The following is a 21,967-nucleotide window of genomic DNA, read 5'->3' as shown; positions in this document are numbered from 1 at the left end:
TACGTTTTCCTACTTTCAATTGACCTGTGAACTTTCAAGATATTTGGTGTACAAGTCACAAGACTATCATTTTCTGCTATTTGAAGGACGAAAAACAGGTCTTTGCTGGTCCGGCACACATCATGACGAGCCTAGGTACGTCTATACTCTATCAGGGCATAGAAAATGAATGTCTCGCTGTGATAAAATGTGATTTGAGGTGTGTGTGTTTGTGTTGAGGGGGGCCGGGCCGGGGGGGGGGGGCACATTTTTCTAGATCATTATCATAACACTGAAGTAAACACCACCTATCAAGCACAAATTGCCAACAACAACAACAACTGATCAGTGGCAGAGAGAGATGCACATGGATAATTTTCATCGTGAGCAACAAATTATACTAGTAGTAGTAGTTTGGAGTTTCCCAGAAGGGTGAATGAGATAATTTGAGCTACAGTGTCATAATTTTGGCATAATATAAATATGGGTTTGCATGCATAGCGTATAGCGAGATATTCTATTTCGTAGCTGGTCTGACCAATTCAATGTCGAACATTTTCGGTAAATTATTTGTAAAGCGCAATTCTGTGCAACAGAACCTGTTCACATTGATATCTACAATGAGCTACAAGAAAAAAGTACAATAAGAGAAAGGGAAGGGCGGACTTAAACTCACTTCCTTTCTTTAAAAGTTACTATTTTTGGGGAAAAAATATGCTTTTTCAATTGTTCAATGACAATTAACAATAGTAGGGGATTGAACTTTACCATTATGCTAAAAGCGTCATTCTTTTTGAAACCTCATATCTTGATTCTTTCAGTTTTCTTTGCACTGACACAGTGTATGTAATAGTGTTTCCACCCTTCCAGACTGACATCTTTGTGTTCTCTTTTCTTTGTAGCTCATTGGTCGGTGTGAAGAGAAAGACAGGATCAGAACAACTTTATATCAATGCATTTACAACTTAAGTCAGAGAAGAAACATCATTGGTGACCAGAAACTCAAACTCACGAGAGTCCAAGTTGTTTGCTGTCTTTACGAATCAAATTCAAAGAGCCTGTACTCTTGTAAAACTAAGGCAACGTTGTACGAGGAAGATGTAGATATCCATAGAGGAATCTACATTTAAGACAACCATTGCCCAATACAATCTGGTCAGGATGCACAGTGTATCTTGTGCTAGTCTTGCCAGTATACTGACTTCTAGTAGACTTACATGGAGAAGGCCCTTTGAAATATACAGATGTTTTAGCAAGTCTGCTATATGCTATAAATCAGACAGAAAAAGATATAACCGGGCTACCGAGGTCAACTTTGACAACTTTGGAGCATGGAACAATCGCCTGAACCTCGAGATCATAATGCAACAGAGTATCAAGCACGGTAAGCCCATCCCAAAGATCAAACTGGACCAGGTGGGATGGGCCTCCGAGCTTGGTCGCCGCAAGGAGAATGAGGACAGGCTTATTATGGATGAACTTGAACCCAACCTGTTGTACTTTGCGCTGTTTGATGGCCACGGGGGAAGCCTGACTGCAGACTACTGTCAGTACCACATGGCCTTACACATTAAGTACTGGCTGCACAGGGAAAAGGACTTACAGACGGTGCTAAGGAGAGCCTTTACAGAACTGAACAACCTATACACAAGGCACCTGTATTACCACATAATGACAGAGGGAGACGTCCCGCCCTGTGGGACTACTGCTACGGTGTGCCTGTTGCGTAACGGGAACGAGCTCGTGGTGGGAAGCGCGGGGGACAGTCGCGCCGTGCTCAGTCGTAGAGGACGCGGCATCAGTCTCACGCAGGACCACCAACCCGACCGGAAAGGGGAGCGCGACCGGATCAAGAAGGCGGGCGGCTTTGTCAGCTGGAATAGCGTGGGACGTCCCCAGGTCTGCGGTCGTCTCGCCATGACCCGCAGCATCGGTGACGTGGAACTCAAGCGTTACGGAGTCACGTCTATTCCGGAAACACGTTCAATAGAAGTCGACCACGGTAAAGACGGATTCTTGATTCTTGCGTCCGATGGAATCTCATTCGTTATGAGTGACCAGGAGATGTGTGATTCCGTAGGTCGGTGTAAGGATCCGCCCGAAGCGGCTCACTTTATTGCTGACCAGTCCCTGACATTTGGCACAGATGACAATGTGACTGCCATGGTTGTGCCGTTTGGTGCCTGGGGGAAGCACAGTGGAACAGGGAACATCAACAGTTTCCACCGCAATTTTATCAGCTCAAGTAGAGCTTAGTCTGTTCTACTCTGTTAATAGGTTTATAATACAAACAAGAGCTTTTAAAAAAAGCTGGCGTTTCGGCTACGTTTATAAGTGTGAATTGTCTTTTCCCTTTACTTGAAGTAAAATCTGCCAGAGGAAGTCACTCAAGGGCTGTTCAGTCTATAAGAAAAATTGTCATTTTGGGAAATGAGTACTGTTTTAATAGAGAAAGGCAGATTGGGGAAAGCAATTTTGAAGTTACGTCACTTAACTTAAGTGCTTTTGAAAAAGCTGGTCTTGGCCTACAACTTGTACTTATTTGTAAAATGTATAATAGGCTCATTATAAAAGCTATCAATGTAATTATGTACATGGCACGCAATAAAACATAAAATTTGAAAAAGCACCATTGAATCATCAGCACTATGGTAATTAAGTGAAATAGAAGTTCATAACAGCTAAGGTTCTATCTAAAATGACTACCAAATGTCAAACAAATCAACAGCTACCTCATCCGTATTATTCTGGTTTCCGCATTTACAACATTTCTTCCTTATTTTCCTGGGTAATTTTGCTAAAATTCATGAAAATTCCCATAGTTTTGTGCCGAGGGGCGCCACTTTCCACGTCCGTGTTGTCTGAATGAAGTCGATACTGAACAATGGAGCATTTGCTACTGTAACAAAGAACATCAAGAGCCTCTGTTTACATCGGGGATAGAAGTTTAGTGGGGAGTGTTTTGCAAGAATCATCTTACCGCGCATAGGAGCCGCTGCACGGTATTTTCCATTACAATGAACAGAAAAATTCGAATGCCGGGTTTGGAATCTATGAAGTCCTGTTCATAAGACAAAGGCCTTGTATATATTAAATGAATATTTAAAAATAACAAATATAAAATATTTCTTTATTTATTAATGAAAAAAAATGATATTCATAAATATGATATTGATAGATTAATATAATATCAATATATATTTTTGATATTCAATATCTAAAAAGAAAAAGAAATCCATGCACGGAGACGAACCCGGATCTTCTAGGTCCGAAGCGCTTTGCGTTGCCAGATCGGCCAAGCTGCGGTACGTAACTATTCACACTGGACGTAATGCTATAACCTTACTATATGGTATCATTTATGCCGATTTTTGGTCGTTTTCTTGACGAAATCATTTTTTTTCTTCTGCAATCTTGTGGAATAGATGTAATATGGTCATTTTTCAGGATATCAAAGTCCGAAACCACAATGCAATGATATTTCCGAACAGTTGTAGCAGTTACATGCGGTCGCCGTCCTGTGTCACATGCAAATCTGCGCCGTCCTGTGTCACATGCAAATCTGCGACACAGTGTTGAACCAAGCTTCCTTCCTTCCTCCTTGCTTGAAGGTAAAAGCCAGGAGAATGCGTTTCGGCGCACATGCGCCGAAACGCAAAAATAATAATCTAAGTACGAAAACAGGTCTGACTATTTTAGGTGAATGGTTTACGTTGCATGCATGTCTCAGGCATTTCATTGGAACTCATGATATATATTGAATCACGTATGTAGTGAGAATTGAGGGTCACTACTGTATTTGGCTATTCTAACCAATCATAATGATGAATATTTTTTTGTTCTTACCCTTTTCAGTATCATAAGTGATGGTGTAGATCTATATAAGAACAGTTTTGTTCTTTATTATCTATGGTGGTTAATGTACAATGAATGTGTGACTTGCAAGTTAAAAGACCTACCTGGAATTTTTCTTGCTACTTTTCATCATCATTATGGTACATGTACATTGTGTAACACAAGTGTGTATCATGGACTAGTGCTCTGTCTCCTTCAACTTTTTGATAGATCAATGTGTAAGATTTTATGAAAGATACCTCACCATATGGATGGATTGTTTCTTTTGGTTTCATTCAAAATCCTGTATTTTGTTGGTTGAAACTGCCAGTAAAAGTTTTAACTGTGAAAAGTCAGGGTTGTTGCAAGCATTCTTGATCTACATGTACGATGCAATAATAATATCAGGAAAAACTTATCACATTATATATTGTGGTGCCTATGTTGCTAAGACGGTGGGTGAGAAAATACACAGGAATATAACTTGTCTGGTGTCTTGTTGAGTCTTTATTATTGCTTGTTTGTACACCTGTCTAGAAGATGATAGACAGAAGAAGAAGAAGAACTTAATTGCGCGACAATTGTAGCTGGTACAATGTATGGCAACTTTCGTACATGAGAATTAAACTATTGCTAGTTGTTGACAGATAAAGAGAACTAATCTAATCTATGACTAACACTAGTAACAGTAAAATAGTCTATAGATTAATGTACATGCTAACGCTCTAGAATACAATATGTTGGTAACAGTATGCTGTGTCAGGAATGTATGATATTGTCTTGTTTTGGCACAGAGTTATACAAATTTGCCTACATAGGTGGATATATGAACAGGGCATGATATTATCATATTAAATATCTCTGTCCTGGTAGGTGCGGATATCGTGTCGGACGTACATACAAAAAACATGAGTGCATCAAGATGGCATCTGTCGAAAAATAAGCAGAAATTTGCAGATACATTTACAAAATTTATTATCAAGTCCAATGCATTTAAAACGCAACTGTGCAGATGTGGAAAATCTCTTTCCCTTTAGATAACAGTGAAGCTGAAGCAGATGTAGTATTACACTATAATTTGACCACCTCTACATAAGGACCATCGGCCAAAAATTGGCAAAATGACCACTTCTCGGTCACTCTTAGATAATTTTACCATTGACTCAAGCATTAAGAATCCTGTCTATAGTGACCACCTGTCCACATAGACCAGATTTATTGTGGCCCAGAGTGATATTATTTATCTAAAAAAAATGTTCCTTATGTCAGATTTTAGCAGACATTTTATGATGCAGATAGACGTATAATTTATCAAAAAGGAATAACATATTTTCCTACGCTTAGTGTCAAACGTACATTGTATCTGTTGTATGCTAAAGACATATATTGTGCCTGCACTACAGCCTTTCAGTAATCAGTAATTATCTTGTTAAGAAATGTCCGTTTCTGATATGATCCCAAGGTGACACATTCTGGTTGGTGGTGGTGTCTGTGTTCTGGGGAGCCACAAACCCACTTCTGAAGAGAGGGAGTGCAGGGATTGAGAACATCAAGAAGGACAGCGCCATCTTGCAGTTCTTTGCAGAATTGCAGTTTATGGTTTGCAATATCAAGGTACATGACTTGTCTGCTGTTGAACTTGCCTAAAAATAAAATGGCTCGCATATTTTTGACCTGTACTATTGACATGCAAGTATTGTTCTTATTTTTACCAATAAGTATATACACAATATGAATTTGAAATATTTTGAAAAGGAATATGGAGGCAGAAAATCTTTGCCCCTTATTCTTTTTACTTAAATTGAAATAAGGTTTCTCCACAGGTAAACATTGTATTTGTCTAATAAATGTATGATTTAACATTTTTCTATTTCAGTATCTTGTACCATTTCTCATCAACCAGTGTGGTTCGGTGGTGTATTATCTCACTCTAGCTTCTGCAGGTAAGCCAATTTCGTTTTCACAACTGCTGAACAAAACTCTCTCAAAGCTTAAGTACTAAGAGGTTTAGCTATTGTACACATATGAAAAAGGTTGAATTAGCTAATACTTATTTTTTTTGCCAAGAAAAAAAAGTTTTCAAAAAAAAGGTGCCTTCATTATGAAATCTACGACGTCAGGAATGTTGAACAAATGACTAAACACACAGAGAATGGTATACCATATAATGGATTCTTCATTTTGTTTTTTCACGTCTTCTTCTTTGAGTTTGCCGGCATTCTATACATTAGCATCCATTTTCCGAAACATCTTTTTGCAATTTACGACCTGTATTTGCCCATTTTATAGCTGCTTTTCATGATTTACAGTATGGTAGAAAACTTTTTTCTTTGGAAATGGACGAAAATTGATGCACGCATGGATGTCATCTATATAACATCAAAGAATGTTTAGATCTTAGAACTAGTAGTGTAAGTGATAGTTTAAACTCGACATGTTGAAGTATTCATATACTTGTTAAACATGTACATTCTGGTTGGTTAATCATGTTGTATCCCATTGTTGTTGTTTGCATGTTTAGTTGTAGAAGACCTTACGGAAGTTGCTGTACTTTTGTTGTGTCAATAAAGATTTCTTCTATAATCAAATCAACATGGCCTAAGAACAAAAGTTAGATTTAGATTGGTGGAATTCCTGTGTCTAAAGTTGAAAAGTAGCAACCCAGATGTCGGCCTGTTTGAGCCAGAGTAGTGAAGTAAACAAATCATTACACTTCACTCTCACATAGAGACAAAGGTATGACTTAATTTGACATAGTTTACTACATCTTGTTAACTATTTTCAATTAGCACACTTCACTGTTTGGGAGAAATGCACCTGAATTTACCATTACAGTTGACCACACGTACTCTAAAATCATATCCAGTCGCTTGAGTAACTGCTATTTGGCACAGGTACTTTAATCCCCATTAACATTAATCTGCCCGGTTACATAAATCCACCACTTTGAAAAACAGTGAGTTTGAGAGGTCTCTAGTGCAGCACCCCTCAGATATGCACAGGAGTGTATCATACTGGGGGGTGTTGGGTTTGAGATCTGTTTGGACGAATCTATTCAGGGCGGCGGAATTATGTGCCCTGGTGGAATTACTTAGTAGATGTCTACCACTTCAAAATCTTCAGCAAAGTCTGCTTACTTGTACAAATAATTTATAAACACTTAAATGTTTTGAAATTGTCTGCATTTCTCACATGTACATAATGTCATTCACTTTATGTTAACGGTAGCAAAATTTCACGATGTAAGGAAAATGGACATTTTCACTTAACTTTAACTTCATGGTGGCAGTAAGTGATTTACAGAACGGATGTGTCAAGGAATCATGAATAATAACAGGGTTTTTTCACGGTGATAATTAGATCACGGTTCAGAGGTGATCGTGAAAACCGTGAACATAAAGTTACAGTGAAAGAAACAAGAATTACAGTATAATCTTCCTCTGAGTTACATGCATGTGCACGACAGTATGGCATACTGTAGCAAGAAGCTAATGATGTACATGTAATACATTGTATTAGATAAAAGCTGTTGTGAGAAAAAGATGAAAGGAAAGTTCATTGAATTAGCCAGCAACTGTAAACAACATAGATTAACTGTATTTTGGACTAAAAATCAGATTAGGTTTACTTTAAGGGCTTCATGGTCTTTGCAGTAGAAAGTTTTTTTTTTTTTTAAGTTAGGTACATGTAAGAACATTGAAATTATTTGTAGTGGTTGGATGACGAAAATCTTAATCAAAATGTAGCTGGAAACTAGAAAAGAGGTTTTTTTTACCCCTCTATAACTTCATGCAGAAAAATAACCCCATGCCATGAAAACTGGTGCAATGGTAGGTCGAGAGCTCAATCCCAGACTGCCAGTCATACCGAAGACTTTAGAAATGTTACATACTTGCTTTCTCTGCTTAGCACTCAGCATTTAGAAAAATATGGTAGTTAAACACACACCACTACCATTGGACTGACTAGCCCCTGCTGTAGTGATTGCACAAAGTTGTGTGGCCCAAGGGCTATTGAAACAGGGATGGGTACCGCCCTGTGCGACATCTGGTGTAGGAACAGAAGTATGTACCAGATGCTGATTTATAAGTTAACAGGAAACCCTATACTTCACTTGAACGTTCATCTGTGTTAGTAGAAGTCATTCTGTATCAAAGTTAAACTACAATTTCCAAAACAAATATTTCGACTTACCCAAATTTTTGACTGTTCAACTCCAGTCTGCATAACGTGATGTCACAGAGACAGTGGATTGCTTATTCCTTGATAAGGACTGGAGTTGATCAGTCAGAAATTTGAGTTAGTTCAAATACTTGTGTTGGAAATTGTAGTTTAGATTTGGTACAGAAACCAACCAGGTATTGATCTCACCTGCTGACGTTTCGATGTCTATCAAACACCTTCTTCAGAGCTTCTGACTGGAGTACTGCTTCTCACCGCTATAAGTAGCCGATGTAGGTGGCGCTTTCGCGGTGAGAACACTGTCCGAAATATGGCTAAGTTTGTATCCCCCCTCGTCTCGGTTCATCACCGGTGTTGTCTTCTTATCCATATCCTTATCCATATTTGGGACACTGTTCTCACCGCAAAAGCGCCACCTACATTGGCTACTTATAGCGGTGAGAAGCAGTACTCCAGTCAGAAGCTCTGAAGAAGGTGTCTGATAGACATCGAAACGTCAGTAGGTGAGATCAATAAAGAATCTCCCATATCCAATTTTCTACCAACCTGATGAAATTATTTTCGGTGGTACAGAAACCCCTATACTATAGAGTACATGCACTTGTTTTTGTTTGTTCACAGACCTCTCCCTGGCTGTGCCCATCACCAACTCCCTCACCTTCCTCTTTACAACCCTGACAGGAAGTCTGCTGGGGGAGAAGGTGGGAAACAGGGGTAAGGGCTACTGTGCACCTGAAACTTTTACACAGGCTTTACTACAATATGTATTAAAGATATAAAAAGTACAAATATATTGAAATAGTATGAGATAAATTAAAATAGTATACTTTTTGTATCTCTCAATGTGAATATTGCTTGCATGCTCAAGTCATTCAATGGTCAATAAACAGATGGCCACTCACTCACACACATGCACTCTCACTCACTCACTCACTCACTCACTCACTCACTCACTCACTCACTCATTTGCTCACTCACTCACTCACTCACTCACCCATTTGCTCGCTTGCTCATTCACTCACTCATTTGCTTGCTTGCTCACTCACTCACTCACTAACTCACTCAAAAACTCACATACACACTCATTCAAAAACTCACTCACTCTCACCACACTCACTCAAAAACTCACTCTCTCACTTGTTCACTCACTAGTGCAAAATATCATTCAAAAACTCACTGGTTTACTGAGTCACACACACTCACCACACTCTTTCACTCACTCACACACTCACTCACTCACCACACTCACTCACTCACTCACCCACCCACTCACTCACACACACTTACTCACTTGGCAAAAAATCATTCAAAAACTCACTGGTTCACTGACAGTCACACACAGTCACCACACTCTTTCTCACTCACTCTCACTCACTCACTCACTCTCACTTGTTCGCTCAATCGTGCAAAAACTCACTGGTTCACTGACAGTCACACTCATTCACTCACAACCTCACTCACTCAAAAACTTACATGTACTCAAAAGCTCACTCAAAGAATCCTTAGAAATACTAAGTCACAGGTTGGGAATACTTAAAACCCCAGAACCCATCATAGGTGAAAGATGTATACATGTAGGTACTGCATACACCTGAGATCTTCAACTCTTGATTTTCTATGCTTGATTTGTTATCTCCATGAAAAGATGGAGATATTGTTTTTGGCGTGCTTGTGTGTGTGTGTTTGTCTTTCCGGACTACTGTAGTCGGCATAACTCAAGAACCCCTGGATGGATTACGATGATATTTGGTATGTGGGCGGGTGTATTGAAGCCAAAATTCAAGGTCGATTTTGGGCCCCCTGGTATGTGACCTTGGTACTGCAGCAGAACTTACATTTTTGTATCTTTTGACCTAGACATGCTATGGTCTTGATTTTTGGGTGGCTAATAGCTTGTGATGTAATAAAGAAGTAATGTAGGTTTGGGCCCCCTAGCAGCTTGCTCTGGAACTGCAGTGGCGTTATTGTGAAAATCTTCTAAGGAGAATAACTGAACAAAGGGACGACGGATTTCCATGATATTTAGTATGCAGGTAGCTTAAACAGAGATGTACATACTGATGTGCAAATTATGCTAATCAACACTTAATTTGCATAACTAATGAGGAAAATCTATATTTGCAGTGTTTTCCTTTATAAGACTCAAATACATGTAACATATTTCATCTTTTGTGTTTCAGATACAATCCTGGGGATGGTACTGGTGTTATTTGGAGTGTTCCTCTGTGTACTGGATAAGACATGATGATGAGTATGGCCTGCTTGAGGAGTAGCGGACCATGGAAGGAGGAACACTCACAACTTCTTCTCAGAGTATTTGTGGGACTTTTCATAAGCCACTGCCTCCAAAGAAGAAGTCAAACCCCCCAGTAATGTTGTATGTAGAAATAGTAGTTAGATTGCATAGAATGGACACTCGTTACCATTGTTACCCTTTCTACTGTTTGTACCCTTGTAATTAGCCTACGGGCATGAATTTTCAAATAAAATATTATCTTTGTTACTTGTGAAACTGGACTGTGTTATTTAACTTTTCAGTGAATATTCTATCACAATCAACTTGCAAGAATCACACCATGGATGGTCTTTTGAAATATGAAACAGGAAAACAGTCAAACCGAGCAGGCCAACCACCTGGCACAACCAGCCACCTGGCATGACCAGCCACCTGGCACAGCCAACCACCTGGCACAGCCAACCACCTGGCACAGCCAGCCACCTGGCACAGCCAACCACCTGGCACAGCCAACCACCTGGCACAGCCAACCACCTGGCACAGCCAGCCACCTGGCACAGCCAACCACCTGGCACAGCCAACCACCTGGCATAGCCAACCACCTGGCATAGCCAACCACCTGGCACAGCCAACCACCTGGCACAGCCAACCACCTGGCACAGCCAACCACCTGGCACAGCCAACCACCTGGCACAGCCAGCCACCTGGCACAGCCAACCACCTGGCACAGCCAACCACCTGGCACAGCCAGCCACCTGGCACAGCCAACCACCTGGCACAGCCAACCACCTGGCATAGCCAACCACCTGGCACAGCCAACCACCTGGCACAGCCAACCACCTGGCACAGCCAACATCCTGGCACAGCCAACCACCTGGCACAGCCAACCACCTTGCACAGCCAACATCCTTGCACAGCCAAGCACCTTGCACAGCCAACCACCTGGCGCGGCCAACCACCTGGCACAACCAACTTCCTGGCACAGCCAACATCCTGGCACAGCCAACCACCTGGCACAGCCAACCACCTGGCACAGCCAACCACCTGGCACAACCAACCACCTGGCACAGCCAACCACCTGGCACAGCCAACATCCTGGCACAGCCAACCACCTGGCACAGCCAACCACCTGGCACAGCCAACCACCTTGCACAGCCAACCACCTGGCGCGGCCAACCACCTGGCACAACCAACCACCTGGCACAACCAACCACCTGGCACAGCCAACATCCTGGCACAACCAACCACTTGGCACAGCCAACCACCTGGCAAGGCCAATCACCTGGCACAGCCAACCACCTGGTACAGCCAACCACATGGGACGGCCAACCACCTGGCACGGCCAACCACCTGGCACAGTCAACCACCTGGCACAGTCAACCACCTGGCACAGCCAACCACCTGGTACGGCCAACCACCTGGCACGGCCAACCACCTGGCACGGCCAACCACCTGGCAAGGCCAACCACCCACAGTCACTTTGCCACAAACAGTCTCGTTCAATTTTACATTGTTATGACCCTCTGCTGAACAATCACTATATCAAACCAGCAGCCTTTTTTACAGTTTCCATTTGGCACATGACATACATTGTATACAGGGAGCATCTCTTGTACATGTTTTATGGAAACTAAGGTGTATGGTTGTAAAAATGTAATTTTGTTTCCTGCCAACGAACTCGTTTGTCTGGAGCAACCTCTCTCCCTTAACAACCGTTTTTCCAGTCCCTTGAGTGGTTTTTGAAACCAGGTTTGACAGTAAGTAACCAGGACAGTTAGGAGGGTAGATCAAGAGTCCGGAAAGTCTTCTTGTAAGAAGGGCCTTTACAGATTGTTGTTTTCCGGTTGACGGCAAAGTTAAGAATCAAGAAGTTTCCTTAGTCTGAGTTCTTTTCTCGTCACCGAATGTGGTCCTTTGAGGAAGGAAGTCCAAGAGGCCGGAAAGTCTTCTTGTTAGAACCTTAAAGTTTGTAGATTGTTGTTTTCCGGCTGACAGCGAAGATCACAATCAAGAAGTTTCCTCAGTCTAAGTTTCTTTTCTTCTAAAGATAACTCTAACGTCACCAGATGGTGGTCCTTGTGAGAAGGAAGTCCAAGAGGCCGGAAAGTCTTCTTGTTAGAAGAATCTTTGCAGGTTGTTGTTTTCTGGTTGACGGCAAAGATAACAATCAAGAAGTTTCATCAGCCTACGTTTCTTTTCTTCTAAAGACGACTCTAACGTCACCAGATGTGGTCCTTGTGAGAAGGAGGTCTTAGAGGCCGAAAAGTCTTCTTGTTAGAAGAACCTTGCAGATTCTTGTTTTCCGGCTGACGGCAAAGTTAAGAATCAAGAAGTTTCCTCTGAGTCTGTGTTTCTTTTCTTCTAAAGATGACTCCAGATGTGATCCTTGTGAGAAGGAGGTCTAAGAGGCCGGAAAATCTTCTTGTTAGAAGAACCTTTGCAGATTGTTGTTTTCCGGTTGACAGCGAAGATAACAATCTTAGCCGTTCCGTCATTCTAGCTTCTTTTCTTCCGAAGAAGAATATATCGTCACCAAATGTAGTCCGTGTTGCATACCTCGCCATGGGGACTACTATATCCACGCACAATAGAACGTGACCATCTATACTAATCCATAGTTTGTAAGCCGTATCACTTACCATGTCATACAGATATTCCTTTTCACATTTGTAAAGACCACACATGCTTGTTTAACCTCAATACTCTTAATCCAAACTAAGTGTGGTCCGCCACTCTCACCGAAGGTCAAGAAAGAAATTTGTTTGAATCTTTTCGCATTTTATTTGAGTTTATCAGTTAAGCTTTAACGTTGAATGTATTCTCTTCCTTTAAGCCCCCCTCTCACTGGACCTGCGGCACGCTGGCGGCGTCGCTGCGTCCTAAACTGGATTTGTGTTACCCTTGACTTTATAATGGGAATATCATTCAAAACGTACGAGTATGACCAAAAAGACAACAAAACACACAAAGCTTAAAAAGATTCGTTTTTGTCGATGAAATTCGTTTAGTGCTTTGTCATTTCGATCGACCGCAGCGACGCCGCCATCGTGCCGCGGGTCCAGTGAGAGGGGGGCTTTAGATACATTCTTTCTTCTTCTTTTCGGAAAGCAAAATCATTTTGTCCGTAATGCAAGATGGCGATTGCACTGCGACCTAAATTAGATTTGTGTTACCCTTGACTTCATAATTGGAATATCATACAAAATGTAAAAGTATGACTGAAAAGACAGACAAACACACAAAGTGTTAAAAGATTCGTCGTTTTAATCTATGAAATTCGTTAAGCGTTCGGTCAAATCGTCTGATCGCCCCAGTGGAATGGGGGTATTACTGTTGCTTATGAAATAGTCGTCTATATTGGCTGTTTTATGAAACCGTTGTGTCCAGATAATTAAGTTGAAATATCACATTTCCTAAATATCTCATGTACGATGTTTATGCTGACAACCCTGATTGAAAACGCATTGTTTGATGGCCAAGTTTGTCGACAATGTCTGACTGAAGTTGAAATTGTGTCATAAAGTAAATGTTGATTCGTTTAATTATTTCCTTTAGAATAATCGATACGTCAAAGAGAAGAAAATCAAAACGTTATTTCATCACAGAACTGTTTCCAATAGATTCAAATAATTTCAACGTCATTTGCAACTAGTCACTAACTAGTTTCCGTCCAGTGAGAGGGGGGGGGGTAGGCCTCCTTTCCGTCTGACGGCGATCGCTGTGCAACCGTGCAACGACCAAAATTGGTTTTGAGCCACCTCTGATCTCATAACTGGAATATGATGGACTATGTAAAAGTATGATTTAAAACACACAAAACGTTTATAAAACCGTTATTTATCTATGAAATTCGTTGAGGGAAGTGTGAATTCTTTGGTCTCTCAGCTTTTTCTAGTAGAAAGGATATGTAACATGAAGCAGCGAAATTACCCTCGTTTTGGACTAAACATTGAGCTACCGCGGCCTTACAATCAAAGTACAGATGGCAGTTGTAAGTCTGTAGCCTCTACCGGCCTTCTAGGATGCCAGATTTGACCCTCTCTCCGTTGCTGACTCCCTTAGCATACTATTCACTCTATTTGGCCAATTTCTACTATTTTTCCAGCCATCCGCGGGGCCTGGTAGAGGCTAGTATCAGGCCCCGCGTAAGAAAACAACGTTGCACACGATTCTGTGTAATTTTGATATACAATACATCAAATGCCCGCTTTTGCTGTTAATGATTTCTTTTGATTTTCATATGCGCAATCCATTGCGCAAAGTAGCTGGATACCGTGTTAAATGCATGTTGTATTGTTCATCGTTGGTGACTAGTTTACTTATATGTCATGAAAAAACGTTTTTACACACGATTCTGCGTACTTTTAATATACAATACATTAATTGCCCGCTGTTGCTGTTAATACTTTCTTTTGATTTTTATAAAGTAGGGCCTGAAACCAAAGTAGGGCCTGAAACCGTGTTAAATACATATCGTATTGTTCATCGTTGATGAGTAGTTTGCTTTTACGTCATGAGAAAACGTTTTCGCCGGAAACTTGGTATCAAGTTTTCGTACTTGACTTTCAAAATGGTTCACTGCAAAAAAGTAATGAACTGAATAAAAGGGAAGTTTTGAGTCATCTCAAACCCCGTCCACACCCACGAATTAAGGAAGTTCTCTCAGTGCGCTTTCTTTAGTTCCGACCTCTTGAGTCACACCACAGTAAATTCACGCCAACTTTACTTGTTCTTAAAAGTGCTTAAGATGTTGTAGAGAAGAATAGTTTTTAAGTGCTAAGAATCACAAATTTCCAGACTTTTGACTGATCTGACGTCACTTGGTGACATTTTTTTTCGACTCGACTCCCGCGTTTGCAAAGTACAGTACTTTACGCCAACTTTACTTGTACTTTAAGTGCTTAAGATGTTGTAGAGAAGAATGGTCTTTAAGTGCTAAAAATCACATATTTCCGGACTTTTGACCGATCTGACGTCACTTGATGACATTTTTTTTCGACTCGACTCCCGCGTTTGCCAACTACAGCACTTTACGCCAACTTTTCTTGTGCTCTAAGTGTTTAAGATGTTGTAGAGAAGAATAGTTTTTAAGGGCTAAGAATCACAAATTTCCGGACTTTTAGCTGATCTGACGTCACTTGATGACATTTTGTTCGACTCGACTCCCGCGTTTGCCAACTACAGTACTTCTACGCCAACTATTCTTGTCCAATAAGTACTTAAGATGTTGTAGAGAAGAATAGTTTCTAAGTGCTAAAAATCACAAATTTCCGGACTTTTGACTGCTCTGACGTCACTTGGTGACATTTTTTTTCAATCCGACTCCCGCGTTTGCTAAGTACAGTACTTAACGCCAACTTTACTTGTGCTTTAAGTCATTAAGATGTTAAGTGCTAAAAATCACAAATTTCTGGACTTTTGACCGATTTGACGTCACATGTGGCCCCGTACGTAACCTCTAAGCACTTTGCTTACACACCTCCGCACCAACTGCAGACGCCGTTGCTAGGACCAGAAAAAATTCGCCCGGACAGAGTCCAAAATAAAGGCGAACATAAATGTTTACTTTCGGCCATTGGCCTGAATGAGTGGGTTATATGAAGAGAACTGTATAAGAGAAGAACAACCAACTGGTGAATAAGAGGGCACGGGCAAGACTAATAGATGTTGGGTTGTTATGGACAAAGTAAACTTGCTTTTGTTCCGTCCGAAAGGGGATACTGCCCAGTTGTAACAAGATTCAACATCGTTATGGAGAGAGGTTTGGAGACAAAGACCGGCTTGTTGTTTCATGCCGCGGGGCCACTTGCTGTTAACAATTACGAGATGTCTGTGGATCTGTCCAGGCAGTGAGGAATTGAGTCGGCCCGCTATTATTTACCCTCAAACAAACCAGGTGCACGATCGGGTTGCGGGTGGGTTATTTTGTGTGCAGTGAGAGTAAAAGATGGCGGACGAGACGGGCACGGAGTTAGTGCTCTCCGCCACATGTCAACAACAACAACATCTCTGAGGACGTTTCAACTGGACCGCCATGGGGATAGAAACTGGCGTCGAGTCGGACAACTATTCGTCCAGGAAAACCCCATCGGCCTCACAGGGGTCGATTTTGAAGAGGGAACCGAGCAGCAAGACTGTGCGGACGCGGGGCTCCTCGACCCCGAAGAAGTCGGTGTCTTTCGACCCGACGCCCGAAGTTTTCTTCGTCCCCAGCCGCTGCGAGAGTAGGACAGACAACGCCGGTGCTCGCGTGAGTCCCCAATCCCCGACCGACGTCTCAACATACCTCCTCCACTATCAGGGGAACAACTACGAGAGAACTAAGTCTTTGAAATGGGACTCTAGTGGTCATAACGTGACTCAACCGCCGGGAGCATCTGTTCCCACGGGCATACACGCAGAGTTGTACAGCGTGGCTGCTTCGTTATCAAATCTCGTACCTCGCAGACGTCTCAGGGACCTACTAGTCAACACAGAGGACTTACAGGTGAAGATGAAGAAATTCCAGGAGGATACGGACACACCAGCAACGGAGGAAGAAGGCAAAGATGCTACAGGCCCGGGAGGGACTCGAAAAACGGAGCCTGCCAAGACGTTACCGTCAGCTAAACCTACTCGTCAGATAAAACCTTTCAGGATAAATATCACCAGCAAATATAGCCAACAAACGGATATAAAAAGGACAGCACCGGTCATTGTAGGCCTCAAACCCAAAATTAAGCCGAAGAATTTTGAAGAGCAACCTTCGGTTTTCAAGAGGTTGTATTTGCATTCTCATCCAAACGAAGGTCCTCCAAAGGAAGAGATTAAGATTCCTGAGATACCCAAGAAGGCTACAAGACCGATTACTGCGGTCACTGCCAAGAGTTCGCGAAGTGAACGAAATCTCGCGGCCCCGCGAGTACGGGATCGGGACAAGGATAGGGATAAGGACAAGGACCGGCATCATCATCATCACCATCATCATCACCATCACAGAGATAAAGACAAAGACAGACATAGAGACGCGGATAAAGAAAGAGAGCGGCAAAAGGCAAGGGAGAGACTATATGGTACAGCTAGTCGCGGGAATTCTCGACCGAAAGCGGCGAAACCAACGCCGGACAGACCTCCTCCTCGCCCGCCTCCTACAACACCGCCTGCGCGGTCATCAAATCACAGGAGACCGCCGAGTCGCAGTGCTAATGTCCCCGTTGCACCGTCACAACCAGCTCAACCTAAACCTGTGGAAAAGACAAGACCACCGCCTGACGACCGCGCGCGCTTGTTCCCTAGAACTGCCCTGGAGAAATTCGTGATGGCAGAACTACAGCGTTCGCGTATATCTCACATGGTGCCTTCGGCTGCACCCTCAAACCGTGGGTCACCAAACGAGAACATAAGTAAAACTGCTCGTCCAACGCCTGCCTTTAAACTACCAGACAGTGGGGTAAGACATATTGGATACGCTAGTACGAGAGAGAGGAAAGTATCATGGAGAACAGGTGAGGTAGAGCCGATAGAATCCAGCTCTAGCAAGCACACTCCTCAGATCATGAAACGATTCAGTATCGCCTTCAGATCGCCTGTGAAAGTGTAGTTATGTCTGTGCGGTGTTTACTAGCCTCTACCAGGCCCCGCGGATGGCTGGAAAAATAGTAGAAATTGGCCAAATAGAGTGAATATTATGCTAAGGGAGTCGGCTACGGATAAAAGGTCCAATATGCCATCCATCTAGGGTTCGCAAACTGTAACTTCTATAGCGGACTAAATTCTCTGACATGTTATCCGTCTATTTGGCCAATTTCTACGATTTTTCCAGCGTCCTGGTAGAGGCTAGGTGTTAACGTGGCTTGAATTAATCCATGTCATATCTTTGTGATGCTCTATTCATTCCCGCTACCCGACTGTACTTTCAGCATGGTTGCCACAGTAATCGCCTTGCTTACCCGTCTTTGGTTCCAAACTGAACAAAAAGGTCGGAAAGACAATCTACCCCAGCCATAGTGCATTCCAAAAGTTGAGTGCCATTCAACAAAGATCAAGCCACGGTCGACTGAAGTTCGACAAAGTGAGTGATGACAGTCAGGTGGCCTTATCCATAACAACGTCAAATTTCATAAAACAGCAGACGCAAAAACTGTCTGAAAGCCAACCTTAACAGACAATGGCTAATGTTTTCATGGCGGAAAGGGAGGGGTAGCTGCCTCGCTATTGTGAAGGTGATGTTTTTGCAGTGTCATGTATCATGCTTGGTTGATAAACTGCACTAAACACGCATCTTCTTGGTGTGTACCATCCTTAATACAAAACAAAAGTCTAAAAACAATTTTCTGTCGTAAAGTTTGCATAGAATGCCCTCAAACTACAGTTGAGCAGCATTGTCAGTGTTTTCTGTCTAACCATTTGAAGAAAAAAATGAAGGCCGTTTTTTGCGTCTGAGGCAAGGCACTAGGCAGGTGGTTAATTTGGCCCTGACCCCCTTGTCCATCGTATGACGCATAAACGCGTGTCACATCCGTCGTACCATAGCAAACTGTGGGCATTCGTGAGGGAGTCGTGTTTCTGTTGTACAAAATTAATATGTCTTGTTTTTACGGAAAAGTATGTCCTAGAGCCTTGTTGGCTATTGGTTCTGTCACAGCCTACTTGAAAATTCAAGATCTTACGACGGGCTAAGACGACTTGAATGTGACACTCCGTTACCGCTAAGTGTAGCAGTAAAATTGTCAAGCAGAGGTTTTAGACCAACTATGCAAAAGAGACGACCAGAATAAGCAACAAATTACAGTAGCTGCCTCGTCTGCGTATTTCTCAAGCATAATCGACAAACCAAAAGATATATACACCCCTCACTCTTGAACTAAGGAGACTAGAACCTCCTTGCTTGAACTAAAAAATGGATTCCAAAAGCTGAACTCATGTCTGCAAATCTTCCCAAACTGAACGCCAAAAAGTCGTTATAAGTGCATGTAACTGTGTTATATGTACGTGCACGATTGTCAAAACTCGATACGTCCGGCGCATATATTCTGAACCATTGACAAAACAACGACCTGTCACTGATGCCACAAACACCGTGTATTGACAGGTGGTTCCCTCGGAACATGAGACGTCCGCCTTTTTCCTGCCCTACACGGTCCTTACTTTGTATGAACATGAACTGAAGTTATCCCTTGATACTGTTTGTCATAAAACGCGAGGAAATACCGAACCATGTTTGATGTGTTCTATCTGAAAGTGTGTTTACCGTTGGTAGAGATGATTTGATTAAGCATTCATGGGATTAACTTTAAAAGCGACCAACAGGCACCGAGAAAAGTAGACATTGTTGACTAATACACGCATGAGAGGTTGAAAACCATTGGAGATGTATTCACGTGCTATTTCACTGGACATATGTAGGACACGTCAGTTATAGGAGAAGGGACGCATAGTGTTCTCTCCTAATGGCCGTGATGACTTTGTTCTTGGTCCACGTCTAAAAAAACAAACAAGGAGGTTGCGATGGACGGAATAATGTAGAGAGGCCTAGAGAGACTGTACAGCATCGAAAAACGATTATCAATTGTTCAACCATGATTTCTCATATGTTTTCCTCGATATTCTTTTATCGTGCAGTAAAAACTCATCACAGAGAAACTTATAACTCTCGTTTGTAAATACTTTATCTACCAATAATTTGCACAAAAAGAGTTTAAGAACTGTGGACCCAAACCTGTGTCCAACTCTTTTGCACTTTCCTTAAAATGATGTTTTGATTGCAGACCGCTGTGTCAAAGGTACTCCAATTCTTCCACTACTTGTTGCCAATCAAATAAGGAATTTTGCGGCCAGCCAAAACCTGTACCCCAACTACATTTCAACAGATCCCAGTAGTGAAAAACATCGTACAATCTACTTAAAAATACTCGGTTAGCGTGAAACTTAAAAATGAGCAACCAAACACAGAAAGATAAAACAACAAAACATTCCTTAAATGTACGTCTGAGGGAAAAATTGGGCAGACAAAATTGACCACCGTCACAATCATATCCATGGTTACACTTCACAAAAACAAACAATGAACTTATTGCTGAATTCCTTCACTCCCGTCCTATATTGGGTAATAAATACCCACCTATAGGTGATTGCTTGGCAACCATGCTGTGTACTTGAAGGGAGGTTATTAACGATGAAATAAAGTGGTCATTATGTGAACGCAAACGGTTAGCATTGTACAGTACAGGGTAACCCGGGAAATGGCATTGTGCTGGTAACAATATGTTTTATCACCTGCGTCAATTACCTTTCGTGTAGACGTCTGAAGAGCATTCTTTTGTTGTGAAACAGTTTTCCTCATCTGGTACTGCTAGGAATGTGACATGTCATCATCATTCATACCTCAGGATATTGTTTTATCATATCACAACAGTTACGAATGCAGTCAAACCTGTACAAGTGACCACTTGTACATAAGGACCACCTGGCCAATGTGACCACTTTTTGGTGGTACATTGGATGATTTTTCGCACTAACACAAGCGTAAAGAATACTGTCTATAGTGACAACCTGTCCAAATAGACCGGATGTTGTCGGTTCTTTGGGTGGTCTTCTTGGACAGGTTTGACTGTATTTGCACCAACAAATACAAGTACGTGTATCTCGAAAGATGTGAATGTTCCCGATGAAAAAATGGTGTTATTAATTTATCATTGTGACTAACATGAAAATGTAAAACCATACTCATAAAAGTAAGTGTTATGATTCGATCAATATTGTTTCGTTGTAACGAGTTACAATATCTTCAATCAGCAAGTATTGAGAATTGTTTGGGTATACGTAAAGTTGTGTCCACAACTGGTGAAACTAATTCACAGGATCAAGTAACATCTACTAACATAATTCCACCAGGGTACATAATTCCGCCACCCTGAAAAGATACGTCCAAACAGATCTCAGATCTCCTGTGTATCTAAACTGTGCATGCTTGGGGGTGCTATACTGGCGATTTCTCAAACTCACCGTTTTTCAAAGTGGCGGATTTATGTATCCCGGCGGATTAATGTTAATGGCGGTTTATACATGTATATGTTTCGATCAGGCACATAATGTATACTTTATATTTCCTCATGATTTGTATGTTTATATGCATGTCAAGATGCACCACGGCATGGGTTGTTTAAAGATAGTTGGGGTTGGAAGAGCAGAGAACAAATTGAAGGTTCGAATTACTTTATTTGTAGTATAAAAGCTAGACCTGTACTTGACAAACGAATTACTTGGTTGAGACTTTAGATAAGATCTTATACCAGTAACTAAGTGATGTATTGTTGTATGATATTTTGTACATCAGAAATATGAAGTTGTGCAATTTCATTCCTATCTGCAATTGATGATTAGAAAATGATGGGCAGTACTTGTTGTAGTCTAGCAGCCTAGAAATACCTCAACTGATAATTTATATGACAAATGCTTCTTTGAAAGTCTTCTTAGGCCCCCTTTCCATCAGACGGCGATCCCTGAGCGTCTATTGAGCGACCAGAATTGGATTTTTGTGGCCCTTGGTTTTATGATTGGAATATGATGAAAGATATAAAAGTATGACCTAAAAGACAACAAAACACAAAACTTTTAAAAGATTCTTTTTCTTTGAAATTCAAATATTTGGTCGCTCAGAGTTCGTAGCCTCTAGTAGAAAGAGGGTGTAAGAAACAATTCATGCAACACATGAATGAAAATAAACGTATGTTACAAACGCTTCAAATGTGTATCAAC

At 41.7% G+C, this 21,967-nt stretch overlaps 1 protein-coding gene across 2 annotated transcripts; it reads left to right on the top strand.

The window, feature by feature from the left end:
• The first annotated feature begins 26 nt into the window (after nucleotides 1-26).
• LOC136427307 (transmembrane protein 234-like) lies at nucleotides 27-10,508 on the top strand. 2 transcript variants are annotated; one of them, XM_066416121.1, is made up of 5 exons: nucleotides 27-135; nucleotides 5,276-5,427; nucleotides 5,690-5,756; nucleotides 8,617-8,709; nucleotides 10,176-10,508. In XM_066416121.1, exons 1-5 carry the CDS (start codon nucleotides 123-125, stop codon nucleotides 10,238-10,240), a joined length of 390 nt encoding a protein of 129 aa, XP_066272218.1. In that variant the 5' UTR covers nucleotides 27-122; the 3' UTR covers nucleotides 10,241-10,508. The 2 variants fall into 2 exon arrangements, with proteins under 2 accessions (XP_066272218.1, XP_066272217.1); XM_066416120.1 differs by lacking the exons at nucleotides 5,276-5,427; nucleotides 5,690-5,756; nucleotides 8,617-8,709; nucleotides 10,176-10,508 and adding an exon at nucleotides 882-2,267.
• Nucleotides 10,509-21,967: the final 11,459 nt, after the last annotated feature.

This window comes from Branchiostoma lanceolatum, chromosome 2 (assembly GCF_035083965.1).
Source record: "Branchiostoma lanceolatum isolate klBraLanc5 chromosome 2, klBraLanc5.hap2, whole genome shotgun sequence".
Taxonomy (NCBI): domain Eukaryota; kingdom Metazoa; phylum Chordata; class Leptocardii; order Amphioxiformes; family Branchiostomatidae; genus Branchiostoma; species Branchiostoma lanceolatum.
Note: the sequence above shows the minus strand (reverse complement) of the source record. Positions and strands in the feature narration are given on the sequence as shown.

Bases quoted from the DNA above. Each gene is read 5' to 3' on its own strand.
- LOC136427307 (XM_066416120.1), top strand. From the start codon at position 1,141: ATGCACAGTGTATCTTGTGCTAGTCTTGCCAGTATACTGACTTCTAGT.